This window comes from Carettochelys insculpta, chromosome 9 (genome assembly GCF_033958435.1).
Source record: "Carettochelys insculpta isolate YL-2023 chromosome 9, ASM3395843v1, whole genome shotgun sequence".
NCBI lineage: Eukaryota > Metazoa > Chordata > Testudines > Carettochelyidae > Carettochelys > Carettochelys insculpta.
In genome coordinates this window covers 14123550-14142031 of record NC_134145.1, presented here as the reverse complement: position 1 = coordinate 14142031, position 18482 = coordinate 14123550, and the positions used below count along the sequence as shown (strand labels likewise).

The following is an 18482-nucleotide window of genomic DNA, read 5'->3' as shown; positions in this document are numbered from 1 at the left end:
ACTCTCCTTTCATGATGCGTCATTCAAGGGGGTCATTGAATCACACTTCTTACCTCCACCTCCCTCATTAGTAATGACTTTGGAGTGTCTTCTAGTGCCACTGTCTTTAATAGAATACTTGAGTGTTCAGTGCTTTGCAGGATAATGAGCAGAACCAAGCAATTATTTCTCAACCTGTGTCTATGCAGGCCTCTAGCCAGTGTAGCTTTAACTGCACCCTTCTCAGGATATGGGAGAGACAAGGTAGGGGAGAGAGTATCTTTTTTTTTTTTTTTTTACTAGACCAATTTCTGTTGATGAGGGAGGGCAAGCTTTAGAGCCACACAGAGCTCTTCCTTGGGTACATGGAAGGTTCTCCCACATCACAGCCAAATGCCAGGCATAACAAAGGGTTTAGAATAAATCGTTAATCCCAAATGGCCTCTTGCCATATGTGCTGAGTGGCCCATTAAAACCCTCTGCAAAAAGAGGGTAAAAAATGCTGGTTAGTGGACTCCCAGTTGGCTTTATGACACGTTACGACAGTGTTGCTGTTCAGTCTGTGATTTTGTTTCGGAGACTAACGAACTCATGCTATTGAAAGTGTCATCTGGGTTTCCTCTGAGGAGGATGATTGCTTTGTAGAAAGTGTTCATAAATGGAGGGGTAGGGCATAAAGTGACATGTCCCCAAACACCATGGGAGTGGCAAGGGACCAGTAGCTGTCCAAGAGCCCCAGGCCTCATGCACTGAGGGGCCCCTTCTGGGCCTAGGGGATTAATAGAGGCCTGGCACTGGCAACTAGGGGTTGCCCACCTCTTGCGCTCCCTGGCCATGGTGGAAAGTGAAGCAACCTGGCTCCCAGCTGTGCTGCTCTGTTTCCTGACACCGGCAAGTGCAGGGGGCAGATCTACCCTTTTTTTCTGCCAGACTCCTGCCACGCTGATGTGGCTAAGGGGGCAAGTGGAGGAGGGCTGGCATACGCTACAGGGTTCAGAAGCTCCCCTCTGATGGTGCCAGGCCCCTCCCACTAATCCCCTGCATCACATCACTGGGGGTGGTGGGGGGCTTAGGGGAAGAGTTGGGATGGGGACTGAGCCAGGGCAGGGGCTTGGGAGAAGAGGTGGAGCAGAGCTAGGGAAGAGGCTTGGAGAAGTGGAGATGGGGCCCTCCTCTGCAGTAGGGGTCGCTTGGGAGGAGTCTTGTGACTTCCCCAGCAGTTGCCACTATCTGCAGGTGATAGGTTTAGTCTCTTCCTGTGTGAAGAGTGGATTGGTTGTCTCATTTCACACACACAGTTGCTGGAGCACTGGATAAGTTGCACCTCATATTGTGGACAGGGATGCATAGAATCCATGGCTCTTGAAAGGTGTTGATCATTGTAGCAGTGGAGGTGTGCAGAAACTGCTGACATCTGTTGTTCTGGTGCCACTTCGAGTTGGTGTGTTGTGGGGAACCTGCTGCTGACCTTAAAGAGGTGGTCGGGTCATCTGAGGCTGTGACGGGGTCCCCATTCAGTATGGGTGGTGGCGGTGGTTGTTTCATATCACATCGGAATTCCAGTCTGGCAACTGAGAGTGACAACTAAGCATATGGTCAGAAGGGATTTTATTTCTGTATTGAATGAAGTTCTGGTAGTATTTGGGTGGCCAGTTCCTTGAAGCAATTGACTTCTCTGTTAGCGTGTTCTTGTTGGTCCAATAAAAGCTACTACCTTTCACACCTTTTCTCTGTATTTGCAAGGCATTTTGTTTACACCTTTTGGGGGTGATGTAAAGTGGGGAAATGGGTCTATGCTGAAGATGCTTGTCTACCTGATTTGTCAAAGGGTGCAGATACCATACCCATTAACCAGAACTAAACAGAAAAGCAATATTAAGTCGTGTGTTAAGTTTAATGTTCCAAATGAACTAATTGCCTCTTTGGAGAATTCCAATAAACTTTTTTCAGCTTTCCCTCTCCTTTAGGAAGGTGCAAGCGACTTCAGAGCTCTCCGAGCAAAATTTCAAAATGATTCCTGTTTTTCAAATGCTCTGACACAGGCATCCAAGAAACCGCCTGAGGAAAGTTTATACCTACCAAGCACCAGCATGATGGGTCTGTCCAGTCCCAGACTTCTAAACCAAGGGAAAGTACTAGTCTCTGAACAAAAAAGAGAACAATATGGTTTTGCTGTGCCTGGCTCAGAGCTAATGCAGTCCAAACCTTTGCTATTTCCTCGAGTCAAGCAAGTCAACTTGTATCTAGCAGGGAAGAATGAAAATCCAAAGACTGAAGTCTTGGAGGGATCCCTTTGTGCAGATGCATCTCCTAGAGGGGATTCACAGACACCCCGTCCAAATTCTTATATTTGTCAGCAGGCAGCTGTTAATACAAATTCAGAGGAAGCACTGTTAAAGAACTCCTTCCATCATACTCGGCAGATCTGGGAAAGTGCTTCAGCTCAGAATGACAGAAAAGGTGCTGTGTTTCCACCACTCCAGGGTATGTGTGGGAACAGTTCTGCTCATTCACAGGTTCTGAATGCTACCATTGCAGCCAAGAACAACAAAATAAAAAGTGCGGGGAAGGAGCAAATTCCGTCTTTCTCTACTCAAAAGAACTCTCCCCTGCCCAGCAGAACTCCTGTACTTCCTCAGACTTCACTTCTCCTTGTATCCAGAGAAGACAAGAGAAATGAGCAAAGCACTAAGGTGACTGGATTCTCTCAGTTTGCTTATGATCCACACAAGCCAAGTGAGATCTCCCAGTATTTGAAAGGTAAATGCATTTTCTCGGCATAGCTACATGGGAATTATATGACAGATTGCTGCTGTCGTTTCATTCTGCCAGTTTGGAGGCTTAGCCATCAGAATATTTAATGCAGGTCCAAAAAAGAGAGAACCATTTGAATGGGTACCCAAAGGCTACAGAACTAAGCAGGCTTCCAGGGAGAACTTTTTTTTTTTTTCCTTGTGGTGTTTTAACATAGCATGATCCTGCCCCTACCCAGAACTGATATTTAAGGGTGCATAAAACTATTTTGGAAGGAAAAGTAAGGAACACGAGTAACCTAGGTCCCTTCACAGAGGGAGGGTGGGTTGTGGGGGTGTCAGTTCAGGTTCATGAAATAGCGTTAAAGAGTGTGTTTACTTGAATCAGTTGGCCAACCCTTACCACTGAACGTTGAACAGACTGGATTTTTAGGTCTTGGTATTCATGTATCAAATATGCTCTGCAAAAATCAAGGGATTTATTTTCTGTCAGGGTAACTCTTGAGTAAAAATGAAGCTGCTTTGACTCCTCAGATTTGTACATTATCCAGTGTTGGAAAGTTCAGGTCCAAACTAAGAACGAGCTTTCTCTCCCCTGTTTGGGCATTCCTTCTAAGCGTGTGTTGACCAGGAAGTATTGAGTTTTGGCTTTAGTGCCCAATTGTTGAAAACCTTAAATCATGCTTTACTCTGGAAAGCAATCTCACTGGAACTGTGTGTTACAATAAAGCATGAAGAAGGTTGCTCTCAGATGTGGCCAGTTGTATAAATGTAAGAAAGAGAAAAGGAGCCTTCTGCTTTCTTACTCCTGTGCATTCACTTTTTCACTCAATGCATAGCCGGGCCTACAGGCCCACCCATGGGGGTGGCAAATGGGGCAGTTGCCCCTGTGCCTGGCATTTCAAAGGGGCCCGGAGGTCCAGCCACCACTGCTGCTACTTTGGTGGTAGCAGCCAGAGCTTGAGGCACTTTTAGAATGCCATGGAGTGCTGTGGGACTCTGAGGTAGCAGGGGGTGAGAGGGTTCTAGGAATGACTGTCCTAGGCCCTGTCCCCTCCAGGGGTGAGACACCTGGCTCCCTCCTCCCTTTGTCCCCAGGCCTGTGGCAGCTGTTCACACTGCTGTATGTCTATGTATAAAATGAGAATAGGCAAATTTTAGCTTGGCAAGAAACTGTAGGAAAAGTTGGTAGGAATGTCCGTCTGTGAACATAGTTTTGAGTGAACTTTTTCTTGAATGAGAATATCTGACTCTGCCCTTTTGCTCTTTTTACAAACAGCATCCAAACCTTTCCTGCTTCGTGCTGGCACAGGAAGCCAACCTGATGTCAAGAATAGCAAGCCTCCAAAAATTAAACCGCTTCCTTCAGTCGAGTCTCTTGGTTCCCCTCCAAAGAAACCTCCAAGGCCCCCAAAAGTTAATCTCTCTGCCTTCCGACAGTCAGAGCCACTTGTCAGCGGAAGAAATGAAACTGGTAAGAGAGAGGTGGTTTTTTTTTTTTTTTGTCTTAGTTTCCAACAAAGCTGGTTGGAAACTTTTCCGTCTTTTATTTTCTATTTCCCAATAGAAAATATAGATGATGTTTCATCTGAGATCTTGTTTACACTACGTGCCACCATGAGCTACACACTGCATTAGGAGTCTGTCTGCCTCCGTTTTGACTTGTGTGAGAGAAACAGGGCAGTGAAAGGCTTGTGGTAAGGGGCAGCAAGGAAAAGCCTCTCTTTGGAAAGGCTTGAAAGGGAGTTGCTGGAGGCTTTTTGCACTGCTTTCCTGCTGCAAAAGCCTCTTTTCAATGCTGCAGCTTTTCGCTACAGTGGGGGAAAGCTCCAGCAGTGGAGAGGCAGTGGGATATGCGTTACTGCACTGCTTTAAAAGGAGAAAAAAGTTACATGGATGTGGAAGGCACTGCTTGGGTGTACAGAGAGCTGGGTAGGATATGTAACCTAGGGCTCTCTACTCATCTAAGCCATGCATTACCCTCTAGGTTGCTATTTATACCTGTGCTAGCTAGACACATAGCACAGGTGCTCTGCATGCTACTGTGAGCACAGACCTGCCCTTAATTGAAGTGTTTTATGGGAACAGGGTGCTTTTGACAAAATATTTAATCGACAGGAGGGGGATCAGCATTTCTGTGTATATGTGTGACAGTGACTGTGTGCGTGTGCTGGCTGCTGTTGGGTTCGTTTCTGAGAGAAGCCACCCTGTGTCTCTTTAAGGGAAATCTGTCCTGTTGTGTTTCCCTGCCCTGCACTCCTGAGTCACTTACTATCCAGGCTTCAGACTGGAGCAGTTCCACTGTCTCCCTCATCCCCACTCTACAAAGATGGCGTACAGGGATAGAGGAACACCCTGACTTCAGTTCTAGCCTCTCCTTTCCATCCTGTCCCTCTCTGCCCAGCTAGCAGGAAAATCCTAGGAGCAGCTTGGCTGCAGATGGAACAAGCTGAGGGGAGAGGCAGTTGAATATATGCTGCTAACATTGTTTGCACACGCTGCTAAACAGCTGGGTGGGCCAGAGAGAAATGCTTGGAAGGCCGGATCTGGGCCCGAGGCCTGGTTTTGCCCACTCCTGTTTTAGGCAGAGTTTCACAGATGATGATGATAGTTGCTGATAAGTGCAAAACTAGGCCCTCAGAATGTGACCTGATCTTTTGCAGTGTGATGCGCCAGAAACTTCTGACTCTAGCTGTAGACATGCACAAGGAAATCGGTAGAATTTAATCTTCCCTTTCTAAAAACTTGTATTCGGTGGTAAAGCTTTAAACCCTCATACACTGAGAAAATGAACTTTTTTTGTTGGTTGGAGTAAATTTTAACTCACTGGAACTGCATGTGTAGGCTACTAGGAGGTGAAATTAAGGAGGTGTGCCCTGATGTGCTGTCTGGGGTGTGCCCTTTGAAGGGCTGCCCAGGCTGCAGCTTGCAATGCATTCTCCCAAACATGCTCTTGCTGCAGCAGGCTAGCACTGGTGGGTGTGCTCAGCCATGTGAGACAGCAGGCAGGCTAAAGGGGCCAGCCAGGGGCACGCTGCATGGGAGCCATGCACCAGGGAGTGTATGTGCCATCCCTGGGATGGTCTGTTGCCCACAGCCCCTGAGAAGAACCCAGAGGGTGTGTCACACTGCTGATGGTTTCCCTGCAGCAGTGTCCCACACAGCAGGCTCTCAGCTCCGTTGTGGCCAGGTAAGATTACCTGGTGCTGGGTCTTCTCCTGCACGTTGTGCCCTGGTCTTGACTCCTGCACCTCTCTACCTCCCCCACGAGCTTCATACGCATGTCCTGAGCCTCTTACAGCCCTGGGACCTCCCATTCCTTGAGCTTCCAGCACACCCAACCCTCTGCCATGACTCCTGCTCCCCTCCCCCACCACACACATTCCAATGGGAATGAAACTGCATTCATACTGGAAATTAGTTATTGCTTTAATTACACATGTTTTACATTACAAAACCTCTTCATTTTTTACTTCTCGTGAGGCAGACTACCTTGTCTGATGTGATGTAGCAGTATTGTTCTATGGCAGTGATAGGACAGTACCTGTAAGAAATTTAAGTTACTTTCATCCCTTTTTCCTTGCATCTTAAATTTGTCCCCCAGGGCCTCTCTTACCTTTCCCTGTGTCACTGATACCTACATCTACCACTCACTCTTCCTCAGCACTGCACACACATTGTCTAGATGTCTCAAGAGATCCACACCCTGCAGGGAATTCAGCATGTGCTTCACCTTGTCTCAAATGCAACTACTGAGATTTTTAATGATGGAATCCCTATTATTACCAGTTCTGTTTGCTAACTACTCCTGGGAATAACTGTACATAGATGTGTACAGATAATTTATTTTTTATTTTAATGTTTACACTACACACTTATCCCTTTTTGCCCTCTGGTCCTTAATATGTCACACTGATTACTATGCTACTCAACCCATTAAACTTGAGACTACAGTTCAGTTGAGGACAAGATAATATAGTACCAACTATACTTTGTTTGCCACTTGCCAAACACTGTTTTTTATTTGCAGCTGCTGTAGATGACTACATGACTCCTGAAAAGTAAGTGTGCGAATTTAACTTTTTATAGGTTACAGAAATATACATATGCACTAAAAAGCAGCCATTCCTGTAAGAATTTTAAACTCTCCCCTGGAGATGGGACACGCTTGTAAGCAATGAAGTGCTACTTTTATAATTCCATTTAAATATCAAAAGATTTGTCATGATGCAAGCACTTGTTTTAATGTGTAGATTTACTAACGTACATGTCTGACAATTATAACTCCTATATGAGAGAGCTACAGTGATAACAGGTACTAATAGCACTTCCTTGTGCCTGGATTATCTGTCTGAATGTAGCCTGGACAGATCTCTGAGTGAGCATTATTTGCTGCCAGTGTGAACTGAATTTGTGTTCCCTGTTGAGACAGGTGTGTCCCAACGCACCACCATATTTGACTGCCTCATCGGTGGCTTATTAGACTCGACAAAGATGTGAATCAATTTAGCTTTTCATCCTTAGGTGAAGTCCTGGTAGACACATAATAAAATGTTAAAGCTTACACAAGCGATCAACTTGACAAAGGAAATAACAAATTTTTCCAAATCTTTAGACTGATGTGCAGTGGTAACTGGATATGTTTGCGCTTGGTACAAGTAGGTTTGCAAGTGGTTTGTGAACTAGCCTTGTAGAAGAGAGAGCTTAAAAATGCTTACGGCAGGAAATCTTGCTCTCATCTCCTGTCCTTTGCTCTCTGAACATTGAAAGTACTCCTTTGTTTAACCTGCAGTAAACACTACATGACATGCTTTCTGACCAGCGTCGTCTTGTTCCAAAACAGATTGCCCACCCCCCAGGTGTGTGAGGTATCTCCTCCCACCACTGCCCCCCCCTTTATTTCCCACATCCTGCAGCTTGATGTTTTTAGAAATGAAATGTTTTGAGAGTTGTTGCTGAAACAAAGACAGGGCATAATCTCCAGGTTTGGGGGATTTCCCGTTTATACTTATCCATCAGCAGAAAAGGATTTTGATCTTTCGTTCTGTTTGTGCAGCAAGCACAGACCTGTGATTTTTTTGCTTCCTCCTTCCCTGCTCTTGGTACGTTTTGATACCACTTGTGTGATCTTTGGAATGAGATTAGTATTGCAAATGTTCTAAACTGGCTACCTCATAGATATCCCTTTGAACCTGGAGCAGTGCACTGATTCCTAGAACTACTTGTGTACTTAAAGTTAAGCATGTGTTTAAAAGATCTTGCAGAACAGTGCCCAAAGATTTAAAGAAATACAATTAGAGATGCTAAGGCCAAATGTTCACATTAATAGCTTTAGTCTGGCAGTTGGAATCTTTACACTGATCCCCTAATTGTTGACAGTAGAAGGTGAGGTTTGCTCCAAGTTGATGCAAAGTTAATCACTGCTTCAAAGGAAATTTTTTTTGGAATGTAGGCAGGGCCTTGGCGCATCTCAGAGGGGATACCAGAACTGGCTGTACAGAGGAGTTCTGGTGGAAAAACCAGCGGGGAGTGGGAGGAAAGAGATGGGGACTGGATAGAAAGAATCTGTGCTCCTCTTTGTGCCCTTCTCCATCAGAACCTAGAATGGAGCCCAAGATTCTGGAGATTCAATGCTCCTGTCACGAAATATCTCTGAAACCAGATGTGTATGTGTCCTGTCTCTGCTAGTTACTCACCCTTACAGAGGATGATGACCTACTACTCCTTGGCAATAGTCATTTAGCTCACATGGCAGAAGTCTGTGTGGTAGACTGGAAGGGGTCTGCCCCGGCTGATGACCCATGTAGATGTTAATGTTCCCATGTTATGGAATGATTATTTAAAAACCTAGGAAAATACATATTAAAACCATGTTAAATACCATGAAGATTGCAAAACAGCATTGAAAAGGCAGGAAATGGTAGAATTTAAGGTTGTCCATTTAACCTTAATTTGGACTACTTGTGCACATGTACTGTGACTAGCTTCTTGTTATGTAATCAAATACATTTTCCCCCCAACCAGATCCCAGTAGAAAGTGAACATTTTGATTTTTGTCTGTTTTCAACTATTGAAATATCTTATGCCAGTTTCCGATGCTGATAGGCGGTTTGCCATGTATTTGACTCTATACTTTTAGTTAACCAACAACATCACAAACAAGAAACTTAGGTGGTAATTTGGCTGCTTTACTGGAGCTGGGCAGGCAAACAATGAACCATTCTGTGAACACCAAATCCCATATCTGTTTTGCTTTGGGTGAGAACATTAATACAGACCAGTACCTTTTTCTCTTCAATACTGTAGTTATGCTTGACTAAACAAAAAGTGGAATACAAGGGCTGAATTGAAAATTCACATGCTTTAAATAACGCAATGGGGAAGTTAATGTGTATAATTGTAACTTTTAATCCATTACAATAAATACCACATACATTCTAAATGTCACTGTCACAATCAGTTTATAAATTAACCAAGTATGCTCATATGCCAAGCAGGAAGAGACTTTATTTTTCACATGTCCCACTGTACAGTAGCAATATAGTTCTCTCTTAACAATATAATTCTTGTTTTAAAATTAAAATTGTCTAATATTTTATACCACTTATTGGTTATCTTGAGCTTCTAATATGATTATTTAATATTAAACAGTGAAATTATCCAACTGGAGTTGCAACTCATCTGTCTGCATAAGAGGAAATTATTGGGCTTTATGTAGATAGAAATTCACACCAAAAAACGGATGAAAATCTACCCATGTGCCTTCCCCGCTTCACAAGTTGGATGCAGACCACAAGGCAGTGACCATACTTCCTTAACTGTCCAACCTTCCTACCAGTGGCACTTGGGATGAGATTATGGATGCTCTGCACTACCGAACCATGGCTCAGTGGACCAAGTCTCATGAAGGTTCTCTGGGCCCCACCATGATCTTAGGAGGTGGGTGGTGCAGTGGTTACAGGGCTGCTTGCATCTGTCCCCTGTGTTTTATCACAGAGGGTCCACCACAGCATCATCCACCACTGCAACCGTCCCTGTAGGAAATGTTCACTGGGGCATCAGCTGGAATCTTGCGTGATACTGGTGTGTTGGAGTGGGGAGAGGAGGGAGCACAGGGTGGCTAGAGACCTTGATATGGACATACTGGGGGGGAGGGTAGATCTGATTCTGCTCCCCCCCACTCCTTTTTTTCTGCTTCCACAGTATCTTGTGGAGGCAAGAGCAGGACATGGCTATGCACCATCTCATGTGGATGAGGAGAGAGAGTGGGACCTGGAGGAAGGGATGACACAGATGTTATAGGTGGGATCAGGATGCAGGTAAGACGCCTGGTCCTGCCTTCCAGCCACCACAAAGTCCCATGGAGATGCCCAGCCTGGGACAGACACAAGCATGTGAACCAGCTTCCAGAGTAGAGTGGGAGACAGGAAAGGGCAATAGCATGTGAGCAGAGGCCAGAGGAAGAGCACAGTCACCCAGCCATCAGTGTGGGGATGGGGCAAAGCTTTGGCACCAGGGTGTGGGATGGGGTTTTGGGGCACAGGGTAGGAGCAGATGGAGGCTGCACAGGATAATAGGAGCCTGCTTCCTACTGTCCCCCTTCCCACTTCAGTAGCTTTGCCTCACCCATTCACAAGGAGCTTGTCCTTTCCTCTCCTCATGCTGTAACTAAATCTCTAGGCCATAGCACAATTAACAATGGATGCTTAAAGACACTGAAAAATCTGCATATGGGAGCTACACATTGCCAAGTTTGGCTTGGTTTCTGGTAGATCTACTAATAAAATGAATACGGGTGGTGGGGAAATTTTGTCAACAGTGGCACAGACTTGTTTTTAATAGTTCTATCTCTAGCATGCACTTCAGAATTTTAATTTCCTTTTTTCATTTCTTTTCTTATACCCTGATGTTTTTCTGCTTAAAACCCATTTAATCTTCGGGCTGTTCCTATGGCTGTTTCTACACAGGCAAGATCTTCCGGAAGAATGGTGCCTTCTTTCAGAAGATCTGTGAAGCTTCTACACATGTAAGACACGCTTTCGGATTTCTTTCGGAAGAAGGTGCCCCCTCTTCCAGATTCTGTATTCCGTTCCAGAATCAGGAAAAGAACCTTCTTCCGGAAGAAGGCATGTGTAGGTGTTCCTGGACTACTACTTCTGAAAGAAGCAGTCCTCCATGGTGGCAGCCTACTGGAGAGCAGGGCTGCTCTAGACATGCCCACTGAGCCTCTATGGTCCCTAGGTCCTTGGAGTCTTTAAAGCTGCAAGGACCCGGAGACCCTGTGACAGGCAGCTGAGAGAGTGAGACAGGCAGCACATGAAGAGCTGCCTGCCACACACCCCCGAGGCCCCAAAGCACCCAGCGAGTACTGACCTGCAGGGATGGCTAGCTGCCTAGTACCCCACACCATCCGCGGGAGCCTCAAGAACCCAGATGAGGGCAGCCAGGACCCCAACCGGGTTCCAAAATGAAGGGCCCCCTCCTGGACTGAACCTGAGCTCCAGGACCTCCTGGGGCTCTGGCACAACGAGGATGTCCTCCGAGATACCAGCGGGCACTGGAGGAATGCCTCAGCCTTCGCCCACCTTGCCCAGGGCCTGGCTGTCCATGGCCACCCCTCCTGGACACCAGAACAAATGAGGTGCAAAGTGAAGGAGCTGCGGCAGGCGGTACATGTGGGCCCAGGACAGCGCCTGCAGATATGGCCGTGCCCCCGCCAGCTGCCCCATCTACCGGGAGCTGCAGGACCTCCTGGCTGCAGATGACGCCTCTCCACCCCGCGTCACCGGGGAGACAGCCACACCTGAGCCCCCTATAGCACTGGAGGAGGGGGATGAGGGACCTGCCACTGTGGACATCCCATCTGATGGGGAGTCCACAGACGGGTCCCTCATCATTATGGTGCCCTCCACTGCCAGCAGCCAGATCCCCTCCAGTTGGGCATCACCTGACACATACAAGGCCACCTCGGGTAAGTGCGCATAGTGGGAAAAGCACAGTGGAGGGAGGGGGACACCTGGGCCCCAGTCCTGGGCCCTGAAGCCTGTCCCCAGTCAGGGCCCAGGGCACACCCATGCCTGTGAGCAGCACCTGGCTCCCTCTCCCATGGAGCGCCTCCTGAGCATGCTGAGGCCCCCTCCAGGCAGCAGAGCTGAATCCAGAACCCCCCACGGATGAGCCCCCACCCCCCCAGCCCACATGCCCATTGCTAGGGTGGGCTACCGTGGATAGCACCCCGGCTCTGGCATCATGCCCCAGTGGCCGTCGTGGTGAGTTCACGCAAGCCTGCATGGCGGCCTCCCCTGGCACGTGCCCATTCCGTGGGCCCATGGAGGGGGTAACCAGCTGGGGAGACTGGGGCCATGCCACCCAGGTCCCAGATGTGGTACTGACTTTCCCCTTCTTCCCCCCCACCCTCTCTCTCTCTCTCTCAACAGCAGTACCATCTGAGGGCCAGGGCAGCCGGACGAGGAGCCCGGGGCCCACCAGCCCCATCCAGGCAGGAGGACCCAGCAGCCCAACAGCTGGGCCCACACCAGCCCCCACTGCGCGGTGGCCACCAGTGTTCTGGACCCCATGTAGCCACCGCGAGGAAGAGGTCGGGGCCGACACGGAGGTCCTCCACGAGCAGAATGCCCTTGCCAAAAGACGGCTGGCCCTCGCTGAGGCCAAGCTCCAGTGGAAGCGGGACACTGGGGGGAGGTGGTGGGGATGCTCCACATGGTGTGTGGGGGCCCCAGCATGCCAGTCCCCCCCACTGTCCCCCCAAGCCCCTCCCTGCTGCCCCATAGCTGCCCCTCCCCTCATTCCCCCCCACTGGCCCCTCAGCTGCTCCCATGCCCCCAGCCCATGACCCTGAGGCCCTGGCTGTCCTATTGCCCCCAGGCCCGCCCATGCTGCACTGAGGGACCTCGCAGCATGGCTTGTGGTCATGGTGGGCCCTGTGGAGGGTGGCCTGACCCACAAACCCCACCCCCCCGGTACCTCTGCTGAGTCTGGGCATGATTCTGACTGGCCCTACCTGCTGGTGCTTCTGGTCCCATCAGCGCCCTGCAGGGGACTGTGCACGGGGGGGTGGGAGGGGCAACCGTGGGCGTCGGGGCTCACGGTCTTCCATCCCGTCCCTTGATTAGGGCCCCCCAACATTCCTGCCCAAGTCCCTATCGAGGTGTAGCTGCCCCTGTTCTCTTACCCCCATGTATATAGTTCACTCCCTGTCAGGTTTTGCTTGTTACTGTTGTTATTCACCATTTACATTTTTCACATTGGTAATGGTTCAGGGTTAAATACATGGTAGCATTCAGGACCCCTGTGTCCCTGATTACTGTGGGGGAGGTTCAGGGGTGTGGGGTGTGCACATGGGGGTGCCTGTGGGGAGGGGTGCAGGGTTTAGTAGTCCCCTTGGCAGAATGCCTCCCGAAGAGCCTTCCGGATCCGGAGCCCATCACGGTCAAGCTGCCAGTCGAGGGCTGCAGCAGGCTGCTGGTAGTAGGATGCCAGCTCTGCCATCCAGCCCTGGGGCAGGGTCCCCTCAAGTGCCTCAATGAGGTTGTGGAGCATGCAGCAGGTGGCCATGACCTGCGGGGTGTTCTCCACCCCCACATCAAGGCATGGTGAGGAGACACCTGAACCATGTCTTCAGACGGCCAAAAGTGCGCTCGACAGGATACCGGGCCCGTGTGAGCCGGGCGTTAAACAGCTCCTGGGAGGGTGTGGGGTGGCCTGCGTATGGGCACATCAACCAGGGCTGGAGTGGGTGGGCCGGGTCTCCCACAAGGCAAAGAGGCATCATGATGTCCCCGATGGCGCACTCCCGCTGGGGCATGAATGTCCCGGTCTCCATCGTGCGGAACAGGGCAGAATTCTGCAGGATCCGCACATTGTGCCCTGCCCAGACAGCCAACATAAATGTCCGTGAACTTCCCACAGGCGTCCACCACAGCCTGGAGCATGATGGAGTGGTACCCTTTGCGGTTGATGTGACGGCTGCCACTGTGGTCCGGGGCCCTGATGGGAATAGGCATCCTGTCGGTCTCCCCGAAGCACTGGGGGGAAACCCGAGTGCGGTGAAGCCCTCAACAACTGCGTCCAGGTCCCAGATGCTCACCAGCCACCCCACCAGCATGTGGTTGATGGCCCTCACGACCTGCAGGGGAATGGGCACATTTGTGGGCGCATGCAGAGGGGTCCCTGCCCCTTCCACCCACACCCTCCCTCCCCTGATGAGGGACCCCTCCGGCAGCGGCCATGTGGTATCCCTTCTGGGCTAAGCCTGCCTGACCCCCCCCCTCCCCAGCCCTGCTCCCTCCCAGTTGGCGTCTGGGGTTCCCTGAGCCCCCCAGTCCCCCTCTCCCTCCTGCTGATGGGGCAGGGTCTGAGGCAGGGCTTACCTGGAGGACGATGGCCCTGACAGTGGATGTGCCCACCCCGAACTGCTGCCCGATGGATTGGTAGCTGTCTGGGGTGGCCAATTTCCAGATGGTGATGGCCATGCGCTTTTCCAGGGAGAGGGCCAGCCTCATCCAGGTATCCTGGTGTTGTAGCATGGGGGCGAGCCAGCTGCAGATCTCGAGGAAGGTCTCTTTCTTCGTCCACAGGTTCTGCAGCCAGCAGTCATTGTTCCATTCCCCCATTATGACCCTGTCCCACCAGTCCATGCTGGTGGCAATGGTCCAGATGCTCTGGACCGATCGGAGGGGGCCCAGCAGGGGGGTGGGGGTGCAGGATCTATGGGCCTGGGCCTCTGCCTCCGCAGGAGGCTGAGGAGGGTGGCCAAGAGGATGGCTAACGTGCGAGTGAGGACAAGCCTGCTGCCCTGCGGCTGCTGGGGGTCCATGCCGGCTGGTCTGAGGGCTCTGGACAGGGACCTGGGTCTGGCTGGCTGGGCACAGAGTTGTCTGGCCTTGGCAGCGTTTGCAGGGAGGGGCTGTTTGGGTGGGGCCCTTTAAGGGGCCATGTGGCTGATGGCTCCCTGGCTGTGCGACCCCCATCTGTGCTGTTTCCTGCCTTGTTTTTCCAGAAGAGTGCCATTGCATGTGTTGATGCACTCTTGCGGAAGTATGGGTGGCTCTTTCGAGGTCCTATTTGATGTGTAGAAGCACTTTTCTGGAAGAAGATCTTCTGGAAAAAGTGTCGTGTAGAAATGGTGTAAATGTTTAATCGCAGCAAAGCAATAGCATGTGGGTTCCAGAAAAGATTTTCTATTAAGGCTGATGAGAACCTTATGTTAAGGTGTCTTGTCACTGGCTTTCAGTAAAACTTCTTTGCCATTGTCTTCCATCACTAGTTCATACCCAATGTGAACTCTGCTATAGCGATCCAATGCTGGCATTTTTAAAATGCCAAGTGCAAAATGGTGCTAGAAAACTGCACTGTTATGCAGAAATTAGAAACTGAAGCTCCATTTGTTTACTCACTGTGTGCCCTCAGCAAAGCCGCTCCTACTTAAACTGGTTGAGTGTTTGCTAGAACTGGACTTCAAGCTGTGTGTGGTTTTGCCTCTCCCTTCCCCCACCCAAAGCAAAAATGTTTATGGTTCAATACTTCTGTTCAACTTCGGTGGGACTGATGGAGCACCTGGCTGCGCTCCACCCCTGTGTAAGTAGCAGCCCAAACAAAGTAACTTCACCTAAAGAAGCAGTCTGGAAAACCAAAGTGCAAAAGTTGCTGCTGTACTTGGGGTTGCTATGATGTATTTGTAGTCTCCTAGGAGCCCTGGTCCAAGATTCTTTTGTATTAGATGTTGTACAAATGCAAAACAAAAAGATAGTATCTGTATCTCTCTGTCTTTTGCCTTATACTTCGATTGCAGATACACAAATGGGGGGGGTAAAAGAAAACATTATTATTTTTGATCAGAGTGACAATGGACTCTGCACGCAAGCAGCTTACTAGAGTGTTGTAGGCTCTTTCCATCCATGCATTGGTGATTTCAATGAATAATATCCATCGAACACTAGCATGACTTGGTCTATCGACTGGGCTTTGGTACCCAAAGTGTCCACTAGCTCACTTGTGGTATATCTACACAGCAAAGTTATTCTGGAATAGTTTATTCTGGAGTTAGCATTCCAAAAAAAGCTATTCCATAATAATGTGCCTACACTACAGGGAAGCCATGGAATAAGCAAAATTCATTCTGAAATAGTATGTCTACACACAATATAACCTATTTTGGATTAGCGCCCCAGTAGCAATGCTTTCAGGGGCTCAAATCCAAAATACTAGTCTACACAGCAGAATTATTCCAGAATAGCTTATTTTGAAATAGCCCCTTGTACTATTCCTCATACAGTGAGGTTTACCAAATTCTAAATAAGCTGTCTGCTATTTAGAAATTATTTGAAATAGTGATTGCATTGTGTAGGCGCTTGCTAAGTTTTTTTCGAAATAACTTTGTGGTGCAGACCTAAGCTGTAAATATTAATCGGTAAGGAACACATGGCTGTTGTCTCTGTTCTGGGCCCAGATTTTGGGTGGAATTGTGTGATGCATTAGTAGAGGTCCACACATCCCTCATGGATTTGGCTACACAAAACTCAGTAACTTTTGGCTTTATGTGGGCAAAGTGCATTTCAGCTGAACTTACCCCGTGGATAAATTTTAGGTTAAAGAGTCTACATTCTAGAGTAGATATAGCATGAGAGAGTGCACAGGCCTTTTGAGAGACGTTCCCAATAACACATTTTTTTAATAAATCATATGTGTGAGTTCTTTGATTCATTTGTCACATTTTTGAAAAAATAGTCCCCTTCTCTTCTTTCTTTGTTCCCTAGTGCTAAATCTGAAGAACTGCACAATTATGAAGAAACCATATCATATATGACACAATCTGGAAATGCCTCATGTGCCATTCGAGATATTGCTTACTGTAAGTCTGTTATGCGTATTAATATATGCATAGATTGTATATGGAATGCAAGAAATGATATTGTTCCTCTTGATCTGTTAGGTGCTCCATTCAAAGTCTGGGTTATAGTCTTTCACCAAAATATCTCTATTTGTGACTAAAGGTACAACATAACCTACTGTCTTCATCACTAGATGGAAACAGACGTGTGTGAGGCAGAAAAGGTGTCTGATGGAGTTACAGTATCGTGGTGGGTGAGGCTGAAGGTAGAACTGCAGTGGAAAAAGTCACATAACTAGTTATATAGAAGTGCTGGGGAGTCGGGGATCAAAACAAGATGAAATTAGCTCACGGAGAACACTGCTGCTAAGTTGAGTGCTTGGAGAAACTCAGACGCTGCACAGCTGATTACCAGAGCGCCCCTGGCTAGCAGCATATGTTTCTTATGGTGGTGCAGATAACAAAGTCTATTCTGTACATGAATGGAAAAAATAGAGGGGACGTTGTTTTTCAGTCATCAGCTTCCTATTTGTTTTCTCTGGGGTGGCATGTGGGAGAGAGGTGTCATTTTCAGTGCGTATCCACTGTGACTTAGGCCAGCTTATTTTTTTTTCTGTGTCTCTTTCACTCTATCAGGTTTATTCCTGTGACTTTTTTTTTTTTTCCCTTCTGCATTCCCATTCTGAGTGGCTCTTTCGCCCTGACGGAATACAACTTATGCGCTCAAGTCTGTGGTTGGGACAAGCCAATTCTTTTTTGTTTGATCCAAGAGCCATCAAAAGATTAGCTGATAGGGTGTTAATGAATCCCAGTTCAGGGACTTGACAGTTGGGTCATTAGGCCTTGCAAAAGTGTTGATTTGTCCTGATGTAGCATAGAGTACCCTTGATTGAATGTGAGCCAGTCTTCTTTCTAGCCACAGTTCCCTTGTACAGGCCGTAGTCCAATCGCTTTAAAAATATAGAAGATTGTGTATCCTGAACATGATAAAATAAGTAATTGTTTATAAATCTTTATTGTAGTACCTAGCATGGGAACCCAAGAGGATGACAAGGTAGGTCATCTTCTGCAATCCTTACAGTAGCAAAGGAGGAGTTTTCTAATGTGCAATAAAAGCTAATTGTATTTAGACAGATTTTGTCCTCCGTAACTTTCCATGCTGAAATATTAGAATATGCTTATGCAAGCATAATATTCGGCCCAGTCTCGTACGCACCTCAGCACGTGCTGACTTGACTCCTGTGCAGTGCTCTTTAAATTTTTTTTTAAAGTAAAGGAGCCAGTACCCAGCTGGCTCCTTCCTCCCACCCCTAGCCAATCCTGCATCTGGGGCTGCTGAGGTGCAAAACAAGCACTGCTCCTGTGAGTAATTTCACTGACTACTAGCTTCCTTATTTCTTTTTATTAAAAATGAGTTACTTGGGTCAATATGCACATTTGTTTTCAAAAACTGCTTTCAATGTAGAAAATAAAGGAAAGATCCTGTTTTTAATAATCATAAAAACACAGTTCACTACATTGATTGTTTATACAGAAACTCACTTTAAAATATCATATTGAGTAGCATTCAGCATTATTAAGAGCTTCATTTCTGAACAAGATGTAATAAATGAAAGGTGTGTTTTTTGCTTTCTTTTTCAATAGAAGCAGAAAAGCTTCCTGTTTGCCTCATCCAGGTAACTTCATCTTATTGGAATCACTTTTTAATTTCTGTTCCTCTAAGAACAGTTTATGAAAGGGATATGGCCTTTTTACCTCTGTCATATTTTGTTTGTGGAATTTTACTGTGTTATTTTCAAATGCACTTGTGAATATACTTCCATTTGTCAAGTTTTGAGTTTCAAACTTTTTTTTTATTCTTTGTTGGAACAAAAACAAGGCCTCTTGTTAATGGAAGAAAC

The 18482-nt window shown here is 47.7% G+C and overlaps 1 protein-coding gene across 4 annotated transcripts in view; it reads left to right on the top strand.

Annotated features, from left to right (window-relative positions):
- FYB2 (FYN binding protein 2) overlaps positions 1-18482 on the top strand; it is a 48277-nt gene that overhangs the window by 6809 nt on the left and 22986 nt on the right. For 2 of the 4 annotated variants that reach the window (XM_075002649.1, XM_075002650.1), the window contains exons 2-7: positions 1947-2739; positions 4012-4206; positions 6763-6793; positions 16508-16602; positions 17604-17635; positions 18226-18257. In XM_075002649.1, coding sequence (XP_074858750.1) covers positions 1947-2739; positions 4012-4206; positions 6763-6793; positions 16508-16602; positions 17604-17635; positions 18226-18257 — 1178 coding nt within the window. Of the gene's footprint in view, positions 1-1929; positions 2740-4011; positions 4207-6762; positions 6794-16507; positions 16603-17603; positions 17636-18225; positions 18258-18482 lie in introns of all 4 variants that reach the window. The other 2 variants (XM_075002652.1, XM_075002651.1) reach the window with 2 other exon arrangements.